The sequence below is a fragment of the Pleurodeles waltl genome, chromosome 6 (assembly GCF_031143425.1).
Source record: "Pleurodeles waltl isolate 20211129_DDA chromosome 6, aPleWal1.hap1.20221129, whole genome shotgun sequence".
In the NCBI taxonomy this organism is placed as follows: domain Eukaryota; kingdom Metazoa; phylum Chordata; class Amphibia; order Caudata; family Salamandridae; genus Pleurodeles; species Pleurodeles waltl.
In genome coordinates this window covers 58,012,641-58,029,905 of record NC_090445.1, presented here as the reverse complement: position 1 = coordinate 58,029,905, position 17,265 = coordinate 58,012,641, and the positions used below count along the sequence as shown (strand labels likewise).

At 45.2% G+C, this 17,265-nt stretch overlaps 1 protein-coding gene across 2 annotated transcripts in view; it reads right to left on the bottom strand.

Moving 5' to 3' along the window:
• LOC138299191 (E3 ubiquitin-protein ligase TRIM39-like) overlaps window positions 1-17,265 on the bottom strand; it is a 170,307-nt gene that overhangs the window by 145,659 nt on the left and 7,383 nt on the right. For both annotated transcript variants that reach the window (XM_069237289.1, XM_069237290.1), the window contains exons 2-3: window positions 837-932; window positions 499-729 (exon numbers count right to left, since the gene is read on the bottom strand). In XM_069237289.1, the coding sequence (XP_069093390.1) occupies window positions 499-729; window positions 837-932 (327 nt within the window). The remainder of the gene's footprint in view (window positions 1-498; window positions 730-836; window positions 933-17,265) is intronic.

Sequence of the window (17,265 nt, the reverse complement as noted above, 5' to 3'; positions counted from 1 at the left end):
TGTCAAAAAAGTTTGGGAACCACTGTTTTATTGTGTTGTTTCTGTGAATCTCATTTGAGTGCCAAATCTTGAATTAAAACTTGAACTTGAGTATTAATGTGAATTGGTGAGGCAGTTATACTACTCAATATATCACAACTCAGTTCAAACACAAATATCCTACTTTGCAGTTAAAGACTACAGCAAGTATTAAATAGGACATAAATTGATATTGTATATTTGATATGCGAGTTATAGCTTTCACTTCACCCCTGTTTGGATCTTCCCTGATTCTCACTGAACTGTCACCTTCAGTAAGTCCACTGCCTGCTGCCAAAATGTTCTCTCTCTCTGACCAGATCCTTGAGGTTAGACAGCTGGTTTTACAGATCAAAGCTTTCCATACCCCTATAGAACTTCAGAAACTCCAACATTTGCTGCAGAACTTTCTCCTTTACATATGTGAACAGATCCCTGAATCCTGTGCCTAGATTCTATAGATTGCTAGGCCCCTCTCACCTTCAGTAGCTTCATATCCTGCTGTTGACACATATCCTTTATGTTGCTGACCAGGTCCATCAATGCAGCTTTCTGATGTTCCAGCTCACTGATGTTTCTAAGGACTGTATTTAGACTTTCGTTGTGTTTTGTTTTCATCCTGCTAAGCTCCTGTTGTTTTTTCTGCTCCAGACACATTTTCTGTTCCTCAAATGTACTCAGGATCTTCAACTCTTGCTTCCTGGCTGCTTCCTTGAAGAAAAGGAATTGAACTATCAGATATAAATACATGTATACAGCGTTCTACCAATTTACAAAAATAGATCGTTCGTGAAGCAGAAAGTAAACTATTCTCTTACCTCCAGCTCTATCACCCTTTGTTGTTCTTTGCACTGAAGCACATCAATGTTCTTCAGACTGTTCTGCAAAGTTGCCAGACAATTGTGAAGCTTGCCCTGAAACAAAAAAAAACTTCTGTTTTCAAAGCAAATAACACTATTAGCTACTGTAACATTCTACAGTGCAGCAAGCCTTCAATGGTTGCGTGTGCGTCAAACTCAACATTTAGTGTGGGAGAGTAAATCCATTAGCACAGCATGTCTGTTGGTGGGCCCTCTCTACAGCGGTGTACTGCGGAAGACGTATCCCTACTGGGACAATTACTAAGATTGTAAGCACAATCTTTGACAGTTCTGATGTGGATCATGATATATGTATGTATATGATATTTCTATAGCACAAACCTAGCCAAAGGGAAGCAGAGCGGCATTCACAGTCATAGCAACTCATTGATCAACGTCATAATGACCACGCAACAAGACACAAAGAGGGATATTTATAGTCCCCTAGCGCCACCTTGCGCCACGTTAATGTCATTTTTTATGACATTAATGTGGCTTGAGGACAGAATCTCCACTCCCTATTTACAGGGTGGCGCAATGCATGCATACACCCATCCTGCCACATCCCCCCAAATCTTTACTCATGAAAATAATTTAAACAATTCCAAATGTTGCAGAGAAATTCATCTGCTTCTAAGATTTCTTGTATAGTGAGCCCAGTTAAGAGCTTAGAACAGCACTGTGACTCAGCTTTTGAATTTCTAGCAATAAGAAGTGCCTCACGTTTATCTTAGAAAACCATGTGAATTCAAGTTTGGCATCCCAGGCTTGCTGATCTTAGGCCATGCCACTCTTCATTGGTTAGCTGCCCAACAAATGAAATGAAAGAAAAAGATAGTAACTTTTTCAATATTCCCATATGAGAAGATAAAGATTTTGGAATTTTAAAAATAATTTCTGTACAACTTGTGGTTAAATTTACACATTTTTAAAACTATGCATTAAAGATACAGATTTGCAATTTTAATTATGGCCCATCTTTTGTTTATTATCTAACAAATGATGTGGTAAAAAAGAATAGCTATTAAAATATATAAAATGATCAAGCAGCAAATTAATATTGTATTTTCAATTGCTTTATACTTAATTTGATAACTTTGTTCTTTCGCCCAATATTCCAGTTCATTTGTGGTGCACTGTGCTTAATGTAGTGCCATACATCTTTTATTTCTGCCCCAGAGAAGATAATTGATAGAGTGATGCAAAGCATCCCCCACTCTGAGAGAGCTTTTGCATTCCTTTTGCTTATCCTTTAATCAATATAAATAGGCAATTCCCAGCACCCCTTCTTGCTATAAATTTCATGTGCTCTGTTTTCATGCTTATAACTGGCTGGATGCTGTTATCTATTTTATGTGTGTTTTCTGTGTCTCATGAGTTATTAATGCCACAATAAAACCCTTTTCTAACTGAAAGACACCACGTATGGCTGCACTGTTTTTTCATTCATTTTGCCCCCACAGTGTCCAATATCAATGTATTTGTATTGCTTAACCATTAGTATCTGATGCTGCATCTTTGTATGATAAACTCTTGTTATGTTAAAACCAAACAACCTTCATATTTCCATTTCACTTACTTAGTATGTCTCAGAAGACCACAAAAAAGAAAACAATTCTACATACTAATATTTTGAACCAATCATAAATGTACATGTCATTCTTCATCGAAGTTTAATCCCCGGGGCATCAAGGTCTGTAACTCTATTATGTATTTTGATTCTTTCTGTCGAAGGAGTTTTTCAGGATCCCCACTACTTTTTTATTTTTGGGATATGATTAATTGCAAAATATTTTAATGCTTGCCAATCACTCCGATGTTCTAGTTCCATGTGTTTTGCTACTGTGTAGCTCCTGTCCAAATTGACTGCTGCCTGTATGTTTTCCAGAATCCTTTTTCTTGTCTCACAAATCATGCTCCCTACATATTTGAGTCCACATGGGCACTCCATAATATATACAGTTAATCTGCTTCAACGTGTAATATGTTGTTTGATCTGTTTGACCTTTCCCATTCCTATTACATATTCATTTTTGTTGATTCCAATCACACAGGCTTTGCATTTATTCCATTTCCAAAAGCCAGGTTGTGTAAGCCATGATTTGCCCAGATCGCCAAAGTGGCTTCTCACCAAACGATCCTTCAAACTTGGTGCTTTTCGATAGGTCACATGTGGATGATTTCCTATTGCCTTTCCTATTACTGGATCTCTTTTTAAAACAGACCAATGTTGGTGAGAACCCTTTGTACTTTTTTGCCTCAGATGAATATGACATTATGAATCTTATCACTTCTTCCTTTTTTGTTTTTTGTTTTCTCATGTGGTGTATTAACATTGATCTTGTAATATCATTTAATCTTTCTTTTTACTTTTTGATGCATTTCCTAGGATATTTTCTCCTCATGAACCTCTCTGCTGAAGCTTCCAAATGCTGCTCATTTTATTTAGTTTCTGAGAAAATTATTTTCATTCTCATGAATTCCCCATAAGGAATACTCAATTGTGTACTGGGTGGGTAAAAGCTATCTGTGTGAAGTATTGAACTTGTTGCTGAGTTTTTTCTATGTAGTGTGGTATGTATTTGATTATTATTTATATACATTTCTGTGTCTAAAAATGTAACCCTGGTTTTATCAATTTGTTGGGTAAACATTAGTTTTGCTGAATTCTTTCAAAGTTGTTCATAATAATGTTGGGATTCTCCTTCTGTTCCGTCCCACACAATGAAGAGACTGTGTATGAAGCAAAGCTAGATAACCATTTTTTGTACAAACATTTCTTATTTCTGACCAGGCAAATTGTTGCTCAAACCAACCCACTGTCAAATTAGCAACATTTGGAGAAAGTGAAAAACCAATGGCTGTTCCTTTGTTCTGGAGGTATAGCTGTTTGTCAAAAAGGAAAACATTATTTGTTAAACACATTATTATCATCTTCAGGAGCATGGTGTTATGTTGATATAATTGTATATTGTGTTGCTGTGAAAAATATTCACAGGCTTTTACCCCCGCTCCATGTTCACTATTGGTATATAGTGCAACCACGTCCATTGTAACTAATTTATAACTTTATTCCCATGGGACACCCCCCCCAGATGTCTTAGGAGATCTCCAGTGTCCGTTAAATAGGAATTCAGATGTTGTACCAATGGAGCTACGAAATGGTCTATGTTATTTGACATTGGTTCTAACAGAGAACCCATGGCTGACACGATTGGTCTCCCTGGTGGATTACTTGTATTTTTATGAATGTTGGGTAAAAAGTATAATATGGGTGACACTGGATGTTCAACCAACATGTATTTAGGCTCATCAGCATCAACCAAACACTGGTTCTCCGGTTCTTCTAAATTTCGTTGTATTTCCATTTGTAATTGCTTTGGGGGGTCCATCATTATTTTCTTATAGCAGGTTGTGTCTGACAATTGGCGGACTGCGTCCCTCACATAACTTTCTTTGGTCATTATTACTATGTTCCCACGTTTATCCACTGATTTAATCACAATTAAGTCATCCATTTTCAAGTTTTTTGATGCTTCTTTCTCCTTCTTTGTCAAATTATTTTTGAGTTTGCTAGTCTGTATTTTATATAAATCATGAATCACCATTTCTGCATATTGATCAATCTTGTTGCCTGGTGGAAGTATTGAATAATGAACAGATTTAAGTTTAATTTTCAACAAGCCTGCTCCTGAGGGGGTGAGGATATCTATATCTGTTTGTTCCAAATCATTACCAATAGGCACCTCCAAGTTAGTCAACACATCCTTGTCACCTGCTGTTAAATCTATTGTGAGTTTCCATTATATTTCTGGCATTTTTGCTTGATGTTTTGGCTTCCTTGAATATCTTCTTCAATTTGAATTTCCTTATGTATTTGTACAAGTCTATTCTTGTTTGAACAATGTTTATGTGGGTTACGGGGCAGAAATGTAAGCCTTTTTTCAGAAGGGAAGTTTCCGATGTTGTTAATTGTCGTGTGGTAAAATTAGTTACATTTAATTCTTGAATGTCCTTGTACTTTGGGCCCTGGTAGCTCCTGCCTTCACCTTGTTGTCCTGTTCTTGTTTGCTTCTTTTTCTGCCCCGCCCTCTGCCCCTTACGGACATACCACTTTTGTCTTTGTTTTGTTGTTCTAAGGGGAGGCGCATCTCATGCAAAAGAGTCATCATTCTAGATGGTTGCCAGGTGCTGCCCTCTGCATCACTTCAATCCGTATCTGTAGTTAAAGAATCTGTCTCCAAGTATGCTGCCCTTGCTGCATCACATTGCTCCTTTTGTCTGATTGTATTATATCTTTTGGCAAAAGTGAAAATATGACCCACCTCATAATACACTTTGTCCCTTTGAAATTTGAACTGTTTGCATGTTTTAACTGTTTCCTCATGTATGACCCAAGGGTAGGTCGCTCCCCCTGCCGCTGCAGCTCCTCCAGGTTCCTGAGTTCCTGAGACCCACCTCACAGTAAGTACCCCCCACCTCCCAGCCCCTCGTTCTGCCCCGCGCTACTCACCCTCTCTCCTGCTCCTGCTTCTTTTCCTCTTTTCTTCTTCTCTGTTCTTCCTCCTCTCTCCTCGTCTGTATTCTTCTTCTGTACTTCTCTTCTCCCCGTCTTCTCTCCTCTTCTTCCTCATCTTCTGCTGTGGTCTTCTGCACTCTGTCTCTTCGTTTTTTGTATCTTCCTCCGTGTTCTTCTGTGTTCTTCTGTGTTCCTCTGTCTTCTTCTGTCTTCCTCAGTGTTCTTCTGTCTTCCTCGGTGTTCTTCTGTCTTCCTCAGTGTTCTTCTGTCTTCCTCGGTGTTCTTCTGTCTTCCTCGGTGTTCTTCTGTCTTCCTCGGTGTTCTCCTTTCTTCCTCTGTGTTCTTCTGTCTTCCTCTGTGTTCTTCTGTCTTCCTCTGTGTTCTTCTGTATTCTTCTCTGTTCTTCTGTCTTCCTCGGTGTTCTTCTGTATTCCTCTCTGTTCTTCTGTGTTCTTCTGTGTTTCTTCTGTCCTTCCGGTCTTCAGTCCTTCCGGTCTTCAGTCCTTCCGGTCTTCTGTTCTTCTTTTCTTCTTTTCTTCTTTTCTTCTTGTCTTCTGCCTTCAGCTCTTCTGCCTCCTCCGTCCTCTTCTCCCCGCGCCTGCCCTCCTGCTCCTGCCTCATCCCCCTCCCCCACTCGCATCCCCCATCTATCTCCCCTATCTAACCCGTTCACTTTCTACCTCCCTCACTCCTCCTATCTACCTATCTCTCCATCTCTCTATCCCACTATCCAACTCCCTCACTCTCCACCTCCTCCTATCTTCCTATCTCTCTATCTTTTTCCCTATCTATCGACTTCTCTATCTACCTTTTCTCTCTACCTATTTCTCTATCTCTCCCCCCTCCCGCCACCCCCTCTATTACCTATCTTCCTATCCCCTCACTCTACCTCTCACCCTCACCCACCTCTACAACCCCCCCTCCCCTATCTTCACAACCCTACACCTATCTTTCTCCCTAATCTCCTAAACCTCCTAACACTCTCCCCCCTCCACCCTTAAACCCCCCTCCACCAGCTCTTCTCACTCTACCTGTCCCCCCCCTCCCTCGCGCTTTCCCGCCGCGACCTCCTGCACGCCCCCGCCCCCCAGCTCCCATTCGCCCCCAGCTGACCCCTCCCCGCCCCCTCCTACCTCATATGGCGGCCGCTGCGTGACAGTGGTAGCGACCCTTGACCCAAGGGTAGGTCGCTCCCCCTGCCACTGCAGCTCCTCCAGGTTCCTGAGTTCCTGAGACCCACCTCACAGTAAGTACCCCCCACCTCCCAGCCCCTCGTTCTGCCCCGCGCTACTCACCCTCTCTCCTGCTCCTGCTTCTTTTCCTCTTTTCTTCTTCTCTGTTCTTCCTCCTCTCTCCTCGTCTGTATTCTTCTTCTGTACTTCTCTTCTCCCCGTCTTCTCTCCTCTTCTCTTCTTCCTCATCTTCTGCTGTGGTCTTCTGCACTCTGTCTCTTCGTCTTTTGTATCTTCCTCCGTGTTCTTCTGTGTTCTTCTGTGTTCCTCTGTCTTCTTCTGTCTTCCTCGGTCTTCTTCTGTCTTCCTCGGTCTTCTTCTGTCTTCCTCGGTCTTCTTCTGTCTTCCTCGGTGTTCTTCTGTCTTCCTCGGTGTTCTTCTGTCTTCCTCGGTGTTCTTCTGTCTTCCTCGGTGTTCTTCTGTCTTCCTCGGTGTTCTTCTGTCTTCCTCGGTGTTCTTCTGTCTTCCTCAGTGTTCTTCTGTCTTCCTCAGTGTTCTTCTGTCTTCCTCAGTGTTCTTCTGTCTTCCTCGGTGTTCTTCTGTCTTCCTCGGTGTTCTTCTGTCTTCCTCGGTGTTCTTCTGTCTTCCTCGGTGTTCTTCTGTCTTCCTCGGTGTTCTTCTGTCTTCCTCGGTGTTCTTCTGTCTTCCTCGGTGTTCTTCTGTCTTCCTCGGTGTTCTTCTGTCTTCCTCGGTGTTCTCCTTTCTTCCTCTGTGTTCTTCTGTATTCCTCTGTGTTCTTCTGTATTCCTCTGTGTTCTTCTGTCTTCCTCAGTGTTCTTCTGTCTTCCTCAGTGTTCTTCTGTCTTCCTCAGTGTTCTTCTGTCTTCCTCAGTGTTCTTCTGTCTTCCTCAGTGTTCTTCTGTCTTCCTCGGTGTTCTTCTGTCTTCCTCGGTGTTCTTCTGTCTTCCTCGGTGTTCTTCTGTCTTCCTCGGTGTTCTTCTGTCTTCCTCGGTGTTCTTCTGTCTTCCTCGGTGTTCTTCTGTCTTCCTCGGTGTTCTCCTTTCTTCCTCGGTGTTCTCCTTTCTTCCTCGGTGTTTTTCTGTCTTCCTCTGTGTTTTTCTGTCTTCCTCTGTGTTCTTCTGTATTCCTCTGTGTTCTTCTGTCTTCCTCTGTGTTCTTCTGTCTTCCTCTGTGTTCTTCTGTCTTCCTCTGTGTTCTTCTGTGTTCTTCTGTGTTTCTTCTGTTCTTCCGGTCTTCAGTCCTTCCGGTCTTCAGTCCTTCCGGTCTTCAGTCCTTCCGGTCTTCAGTCCTTCCGGTCTTCAGTCCTTCCGGTCTTCAGTCCTTCCGGTCTTCTGTTCTTCTTTTCTTCTGTTCTTCTTTTCTTCTGTTCTTCTTTTCTTCTGTTCTTCTTTTCTTCTGTTCTTCTGTTCTTCTTGTCTTCTTGTCTTCTTGTCTTCTTGTCTTCTTGTCTTCTGCCTTCGGCTCTTCTGCCTCCTCCGTCCTCTTCTCCCCGCGCCTGCCCTCCTGCTCCTGCCTCATCCCCCTCCCCCACTCGCATCCCCCATCTATCTCCCCTATCTAACCCGTTCACTTTCTACCTCCCTCACTCCTCCTATCTACCTATCTCTCCATCTCTCTATCCCACTATCCAACTCCCTCACTCTCCACCTCCTCCTATCTTCCTATCTCTCTATCTTTTTCCCTATCTATCGATTTCTCTATCTACCTTTTCTCTCTACCTATTTCTCTATCTCTCCCCCCTCCCGCCACCCCCTCTATTACCTATCTTCCTATCCCCTCACTCTACCTCTCACCCTCACCCACCTCTACAACCCCCCTCCCCTATCTTCACAACCCTACACCTATCTTTCTCCCTAATCTCCTAAACCTCCTAACACTCTCCCCCCTCCACCCTTAAACCCCCCTCCCCCAGCTCTTCTCACTCTACCTGTCCACCCCCTCCCTCGCGCTTTCCCGCCGCGACCTCCTGCACGCCCCCGCCCCCCAGCTCCCATTCGCCCCCAGCTGACCCCTCCCCGCCCCCTCCTACCTCATATGGCGGCCGCTGCGCGTCCACGCAGCGGGCGCGTGTAGCGGGTGCGCCGCTGGTGCGCCGGAGGCGCGCCAGAGGCAAGCCCATCTGCGCCCGTCCGCGCCTGGCCCGCGCCCAGCGCCAATACCCCTGGTCCCCAGCTCTCCCAAGCCCCGCTGATCCGCTACGACCCCACCACCCTCCATGCCCTCAACCCAGGACGCTCCAACACCTGCTTCCAAGCTCACCCCAAACGCACCCATGGACCCTTCGCCTGCAACTCCTGCAAACGCATCTTCCACCACGCAACAACTACGACCACAAGCCCACGCGCCATCAACCACCTCAAGTGCATCCTAGTCAACGCTCGCTCCGTTCACAAACACGCCGTTGAACTCTGGGACCTCCTAGACTCCACAGCACCGGACGTCGCCTTCATCACGGAGACCTGGATGAACGCCTCCTCTGCTCCAGACATCGCCACCGCCATCCCCGAAGCCTACAAGATCTCCAGGAAAGACCACACCAACCAAGTAGGAGGAGGTATCGCCATCGTCTTCAAAGACTCCATCAGCGTCACCACCTCCACTGAAGACTCCCCTCTCGCCGCTGAACACCTGCATTTTCAGATTTGCACCGACCCGAGGACCACCCTCAGAGGATCCCTCGTCTACCGTCCTCCCGGACCTCGCGCCCCATTCAGCGACGCCATCGCCGACTTCATCTCCCCGCACGCCCTCGCCTCACCGGACTACATCCTCCTAGGCGACCTCAACTTCCATCTGGAACAAAACAACGACCCCAACACCACCATCCTGCTCGACAACCTCGCCAACCTCGGCCTCAAACAACTGGTGAACACTGCCACCCACATCGCCGGACACACACTCGACCCTATCTTCTCCGCCAGCAAACACGTCTTCTTCAGCCACGCCTCTGCCCTACATTGGACCGACCACAGCTGCGTCCACTTCACATTCCGACGCGAGACCCGCCACCTCCGCACTCAACCCATCCCTCGCCGACAGTGGAACAAGATCCCTGAAGAGCCACTCTTCTCCGCACTCGCCGCCAACCAACCCACCCTCACTACCGACCCCAACGACGCAGCCCTCAACCTCACAAACTGGATCTCCAACTGCGCAGACAACCTTGCTCCCCTCAAACGCTTGCAGCGACAGAACAACACCAAGAAACCCCTCTGGTTCTCTGACACCCTCAAAGAATCAAAGAAAACTTGTCGCGCACTTGAGAAAGCCTGGCGCAAGGACCGCACCGCTGACCACATGACCGCCCTCAAGAACGCTACCCGCGAACACCACCACCTGATCCGCGCTGCCAAAAGGAATTTTTTCACCGACAGACTGGACAAAAACAGCCACAACAGCAGAGAACTCTTCAGCATCATCAAGGAGTTCTCCAATCCCAGCGCCAACGCCAACGCCGTCACGCCCTCACAGGATCTATACGAATCCCTTGCCACTTTCTTCCATCGCAAGATCAGCGACCTCCACGACAGCTTCGGACACCAGACCCAACCAAACACCACAGAACCCACATCCCCGACCATCACCCTGAACAACTGGACCCACATCTGCACGGAAGAAACCAAATCCATCATGAACTCTATCCACTCCGGCGCCCCTTCGGACCCCTGCCCGCACTTCATCTTTAACAAAGCCGACGACATCATCGCCCCGCACCTCCAGACCATCATCAACTCTTCTTTTTCTTCTGCTACCTTCCCCGAATGCTGGAAACACGCCGAAGTCAACGCCCTACTAAAGAAACCTACGGCTGACCCGAGCGACCTGAAAAACTTCCGCCCCATCTCCCTTCTGCCTTTCCCAGCCAAAGTAATAGAGAAGACCGTCAACAAACAGCTGACCACCTTCCTGGAAGACAACAACCTGCTCGACCCCTCACAGACCGGATTCCGAACCAACCACAGCACTGAAACCGCTCTCATCTCAGTCACAAACGACATCAGAACCCTGATGGACAGCGGTGAAACAGTCGCCCTCATTCTTCTCGACCTCTCGGCTGCCTTTGACACCGTCTGTCACCGCACCCTAATCACCCGCCTCTGCTCCACCGGGATCCAAGACCAGGCCCTGGACTGGATCGCCTCCTTCCTCGCAAACCGCTCCCAAAGAGTCTACCTCCCTCCGTTTCGCTCAGAACCCACTGAGATCATCTGCGGCGTACCTCAAGGCTCATCACTCAGCCCGACACTCTTCAATGTCTACATGAGCCCCCTCGCCAACATCGTACGCAAGCACGACATCATCATCACCTCCTACGCCGACGACACCCAACTTATACTCTCCCTCACCAAGGACCCCGCCAGCGCCAAGACCAACCTACAAGAGGGTATGAAGGACGTCGCAGATTGGATGAGGCTCAGCCGCCTAAAGCTGAACTCTGAAAAAACTGAAGTCCTCATCCTCGGCAACACCCCGTCCGCCTGGGACGACTCCTGGTGGCCCACGGCCCTCGGCACCGCACAGACCCCCGCAGACAACGCCCGCAACCTCGGCTTCATCTTGGACCCTCTTCTCACCATGACCAAGCAAGTTAACGCCGTGTCCTCCGCCTGCTTCCTCACCCTCCGCATGCTCCGCAAGATCTTCCGCTGGATCCCCGCCGACACCAGAAAAACCGTGACCCACGCCCTCGTCACGAGCCGCCTGGACTACGGCAACACCCTCTACGCCGGGACCACAGCCAAACTCCAAAATCGCCTACAACGCATTCAAAACGCCTCGGCCCGCCTCATCCTCGACGTACCCCGCAGCAGCCACATCTCCGCACACCTGAGACACCTGCATTGGCTCCCAGTCAGCAAAAGGATCACCTTCCGACTTCTCACCCACGCACACAAAGCCCTCCACAACAAGGGACCGGAATACCTCAACAGACGCCTCAACTTCTACGTCCCCACCCGCCCCCTCCGCTCCTCTGGCCTCGCACTCGCCGCCGTCCCTCGCATCTGACGCTCCACGGCGGGTGGGGGATCTTTCTCCTTCCTGGCGGCCAAGACCTGGAACTCCCTCCCCACCAGCCTCAGGACCACCCAGGACCACTCCGCTTTCCGGAGACTCCTAAAGACCTGGCTGTTCGAGCAGCAATAACCACCCCCTTTGTCCCTAGCGCCTTGAGACCCGCACGGGTGAGTAGCGCGCTTTATAAATGCTAATGATTTGATTTGATTTGATTTGATTATGTCTAATCTTGCAGCAATATCCTGTTTTAATTTTCGTTCCTCTTCTGAAAATGTTAGACCTTCTAATTCAGTTTTGATTGTTTTCAGCTGTGTTTGAATGTTTGCTAAAGCAATCTCTGCATGTTTAATCAAAATTAGTACTAATCCCATCGATGACTGTAGGATATGTTCGCCCCATTCTTGTAATAATCCCCCACTTGCATCAAAATGATTTGGCATGATTGAAATTCGCAGCCCCCGGGGGACTCGTTTAACCTCCACGTATTTTTTTAAAGAGAAAACTTCCCACCATTTGTTTATTTCCTTCTGAGAAAGTCTCTTCCATTCTCTTAATTTACCCTTGGTATTTAATTTGTTCATAGTCTTAGAAATGCCTATATGTGTCTGTGTTTCTTGGTTTCCTTCTGTTTCATCTAAGAATATATTTGCTGCTGTACTATTTTGTTTGGCTTCACATTTGGATTTAAGTGATACAGAGGGCAGCACCTGGCAACCATCTAGAAAGATGACTCTTTTAAATGAGCTGCGCCTCGCCTTAGAACAACAAAACAAAGACAGAAGTGGTATGTCTGTAAGGGGCAGAGGGAAAGGCAGAGGGTGGGGCAGAAAAAGAAGCAAACAAGAAGAGGTCAACAAGGTGAAGGCGAGATCTACCAGGGCCCAAAGCACAAGGACATTAAATGTAATTAATCTTAGCACAAGACAATTTACAACATCGGAAACTTCCCTTCTGCAAAAAGGTTACATTTCTGCCCCATAGCCCACATAGACATTGTTCAAACAAGAATAGACTTGTACAAATACATAAGGAAATTCAAATTGAAGAAGATATCCATGGTAGCCAAAACATCAAACAAAAAGTCAGAAATACAATGGAAACCCACAACAGAATTAACAGCAGGTGACAAGGATGTGTTGATAATGTTGACAAACTTGGAGATGCCTATTGGTAATGATTCAGAGCTAACAAACACAGATATCATCACCAGCTCAGTAGCAGGCTTGTCAAAAATAACACCTAAATCAGTTTATTATCAAATACTTCCATTAGGCAATAAGAATGATCAATATCCAGAAATGGTGATTCATGATTTATATAAAATACAGACCAGCAAACACAAAGATAATTTGACAAAGGAGTTAGTCTTCTTTGGCCATCCTTAGAGTCAGTACCTCTCTTGTACTGAGAGTTATGCTTGTTTCTCATCTTTTAAATGCCTTTGGGATAACCTAGTCGCCTTCTTGTATTTGCCCCATTGCTTATGCCGTTCATCACTAATATGCCCAGCATATTCTGAACTGATACTCTGCCCTATGTGCAGCTCGTGTTCTGCACTGCCCCAAATGCTGCTCTCAACTAATGCTGTGCAGCTGTTAGCACTCTGGATCGACAAATCCTTTGTGGTTGCTGTCCCATAAGGAGAGGTATACAGATCACCTGCAATGCTATGTTCTTGTTTTCTTTTTTAGCTTAGCAAACCTGTGTTTTTTTTATACTTACATTTCCTAGTTAGATGATTTTCCAAATTATTTTTGTCTTTTGATTTTACCACCTGTGCCAGCCCCTCCCCACACATTGCAATCCAATTTTGTGATAGAAATAGGGATGACTCAAACCCAAAATTGATTATCACTGTCTGATTTAAATTTGTATTAACGTCACCATCAATCAACCTGAAATCAGATGCAGTTGCTCAGATTATTGTGTTATTAATTTCTGTTATTTTGTTGGAGTATTTGATAGTTCTAATGCTTAGTAGATTGAATTTATTCAGACATTTTGAACAGCCTATGTTTTTCATGTATGTTTATAACAGATTTGAGTACCATTTACATTACCTTGGCATTGTGGTTGTAATAAAATCTTGAAACATAAATCAGCTTGGCATTCTTTCTGTGGCCAAATTGGTCATGGTGTCTCAATTTGTTTAAATTGGCTAATATGAATTAAATTGTTCATGTTGATAAATTGGTGTTTATTGAATTTGATTACCATACCCCTTTCTGAGTCCAAAGATCCCATCAAACTCTCAGTTAGGTGGTGTAAGGTGTTGCATCCCACCATCCACATGGTTTCGTTTCTGAATCCCAAATTGGGAGAAGAGAATCACGCTTCAAATATTCAATTAACTCTTTTGTAGGAGTCATGGGATGCTGCCAATCCCATCTAGTCATGTTGTAACTATAATTAAGAACCCCCCATGCTACACATGTCATATCCAAAGACAAATGGTGCACCGCAGCACTGTGGTCAACGTAATTGGTCAGCTAGAAGGTGGTAGTGGTTTTGCTGGCACTCTCTTTTTGGCTCCACTCCAGTCCAAGATGGCCACCAAATTCAGACTGACTCCTTCCCAAACCATGAAGACTCCTGTTTTGCCAATCCCAGGAGAATTCTGAACTCTCATGAAAAATTCAACACTTGGCGGCCATCTTGGTGCTAAAGAGCAGATGCGCCCGTTCCTGTTAAGACGTCCTGGAGAGTGGTACAACGTTGAACTCCATTACAAAAGGGGGAACTTTCTTGAAAGTGAAGAATGCAACCTTCAAGTGGTTAATCTTTTAGGATTTACTTGAAAGAAGTGTGAAGTAAAACAAGGTGGTGCTCAATGGCTAATTAGTTCTCAAAGGATAAAAGACTCCAGAAATAAGGACAATCAAGATCTTAGAAACTCAGTCACAAAGTTGCCATTTACAAAGACTTGTGAAGACGTTTGTTTGAAATAGGACAACTTAAGCATTAGAAGCCCTGAGTGTGTTTATTCCTCAGGTTATCACAGGTTACATTCTTGTCTTAAAACATACATTCAAGCATACTATCTCTTGTTTGAAATTCATCTGTGAATTAATTTAGTCCAGCTTTATTTCAGGTCTCCTTCCCCACTCTTCTTTATTTCCTTCCCCCTTGTAAAGCCACTCTAATACTCTGTGGATTCTCCAATCAGAGTGAGTAGCACTGGAAGGTAGGCTTCTGAGAGAAGTATCAGAGGATCCCAGTGCTGACAGTAGACCATTTCCTTTAGAAGAATGGTGCATTGACAGCATAACATTTGCACTTCACACACATAATATTTTGTTTAAAACTGAGAACAGCAACTGAAAGTGAATCTTCCACCCCATCAGTCAGTACAAATATGCTCTAAGAGTGGATGCCAGCCTAACTATGCACTAGAAAACAGCCAACACATTGCCTGTGCCCATCAGGTAATGTGTGTTTTACCCTCTATAAAATAGATTCAACACGAGAACAGAGATTTCACGCTGGGATAGTACAAGCCACAGACATTTGTAGGAACAGCAACTTCACACATCCAGATGTTGCATGGAAGCACGTCATGTGATCAGGCTTTAATGCTCGAATTAATGGAAGGAGGCAGTTAGATAGTTGCTTATCCTACCTTTGGTCCAATGGTCCAGATCGTCACTAAACGTGCTCATGAAGAAACAGAGGCGCGTGATGGTTAGAGTATTACTACCGGTACAAAATTGGGCCTGGGACAAGGATCTCTCAGACCACTGACTTCATAATGAGAATCATTCAGGCAGTCATGTTTTCAGACCTCTCTCTTCTACCCTATCTAAACCAAGTCACTACAACCTTCATTTTCACCATGTGGACCTTGTGTGTAATCTCCCCACACCTTGCATTCCTACACTGAGAAAAGGCTACCATTACCTCAGTGATTCACATTTCCACCTCCAGATAGCTACTATACATTTGCACCTTACACAGGAATAACACTATAAATACTATCAGCCAGGCACAGTAGAGTCTTTATGCATTCATATGCAGGGTGAATTGAGCAAACCTAGCAGGGAGTAGAGGAGCACTTAGCTGTCTAAGTGCAGCACAAGAATCGGAGCTGCACCAAGGATGGTAACTTTAATGGACTGCTGCCCTGGAAGAATTGCTTATCTACTGTGCTGTCGTGCTGCTCTGTGACTTTGCTGAGGAAGAGCTGGACTGTTCCTTTGCAAAGGATTGCTTATCTTCTATGCTGTCCTGCTGCTCTTTGAACTTGCTGAGGGAGAGCTGGACTCTGCCTTTGCACCCCAAAGTGATCTCCAAGGGCTAGTTGGCTTGCCTCTTGTTTGCAGAGACTCAGGGATATCAAATTCTCTACCCCTGCTCCCGTGCCTGGTTCACTGGAAGTGGACCCAGGTACTTGTACCAGCGAAATTGAAACGTCACATGCTTGCTGGAAGTGACATCTTATAAATTGACCCCTTTTGCACGAGTAAAACCAGCACAACACACTTGGGGCCCGAGCAGCACCTCCAGAACTGCTGCATCCCCTGCCTGCTGGAAGCGACATCCAGCACATTGGCATTGACAAAGCACTGAAACCACTGCATAACCACCATCCCTGAAGGAAACTGACGCATCCCTTTGACGACGTGGAGAAGTCCAGAGCATCAGCTTCAGAATCAAAGCATTGCAGCTTTGATGCTCATCTTTGGAAACCAACGCATCGCCATTAATATTTGGAAAAAATCAACACATCCCTCAACTGCAAAAGTGACATTGACGCATCTTCTATGCATCTCGTGCTTGCAACCAAGATTCTCGTTCTTACTCTGTTCTCCAGGACTGCATGGCTCCTGTACCCATCCATCACAGTCCGCTTGAACTTTTGACTTTGCTCCCGTCCAGCACGACCTCAAGTAACCCCTAAACCGCTATTTGCTTTTAATCGGTAGAACTTTTTTATTGTTCTAAAATCCATATCTTGACTTCTACTCATTGGTTTTCTGTTATTTTGATCTTGTTTTATTTATAAAATTATTGTCTATTTTCCTAAGCCTGTGTGGAGTCCTTTTCTGGTGTTTTCATTGTGCTAATGTGTCGGTGTGTTGCACAAATACTTTACATATTACCTCTTTGGATAAGCCTGGCTGCTCTGTGCCAAGCTACCACAGGGTGAGCACATGTTAACTTATAGTGTGCATTTTACTTACCCTAACTAGAGTGGTGGTGGTCCCTATTTAGACTGGGCGCATACTTTTGCCAACTAGAGGCCCATATTTCTAACAGCTATTTACTATTGTTTTGTCCCTCCAGCTTCAATTTGTTGGCTGAAAACAAACTGGGCACATGCCACTCCATCATTTTATGTCCATTTTGCTAATCCAGACAGGCACTGTTCATCTGCAAATCAAGCTTTGTCCTGCCCCAGTGGAACAGTCAAGCTTGAACATCGTCCTTTGTGAACAGGAGCACAAGCAACCCCTCATTCAGAGGATCTCATGATTATAATATCTCTCCCTCAACCTCCACACAATCATGTAGGTTTCAAAATGGGGGTGAAGGTCCTTCAATGGTGGGTTGATTCCAGTATTTCTACAATCACTCTGGCATTGACAGCCTTCAATGGGGCACAAGCAAGACACCAGGTGGACAACATAGTTTCCAGTGTGCTATTGTAACACTGGAATAA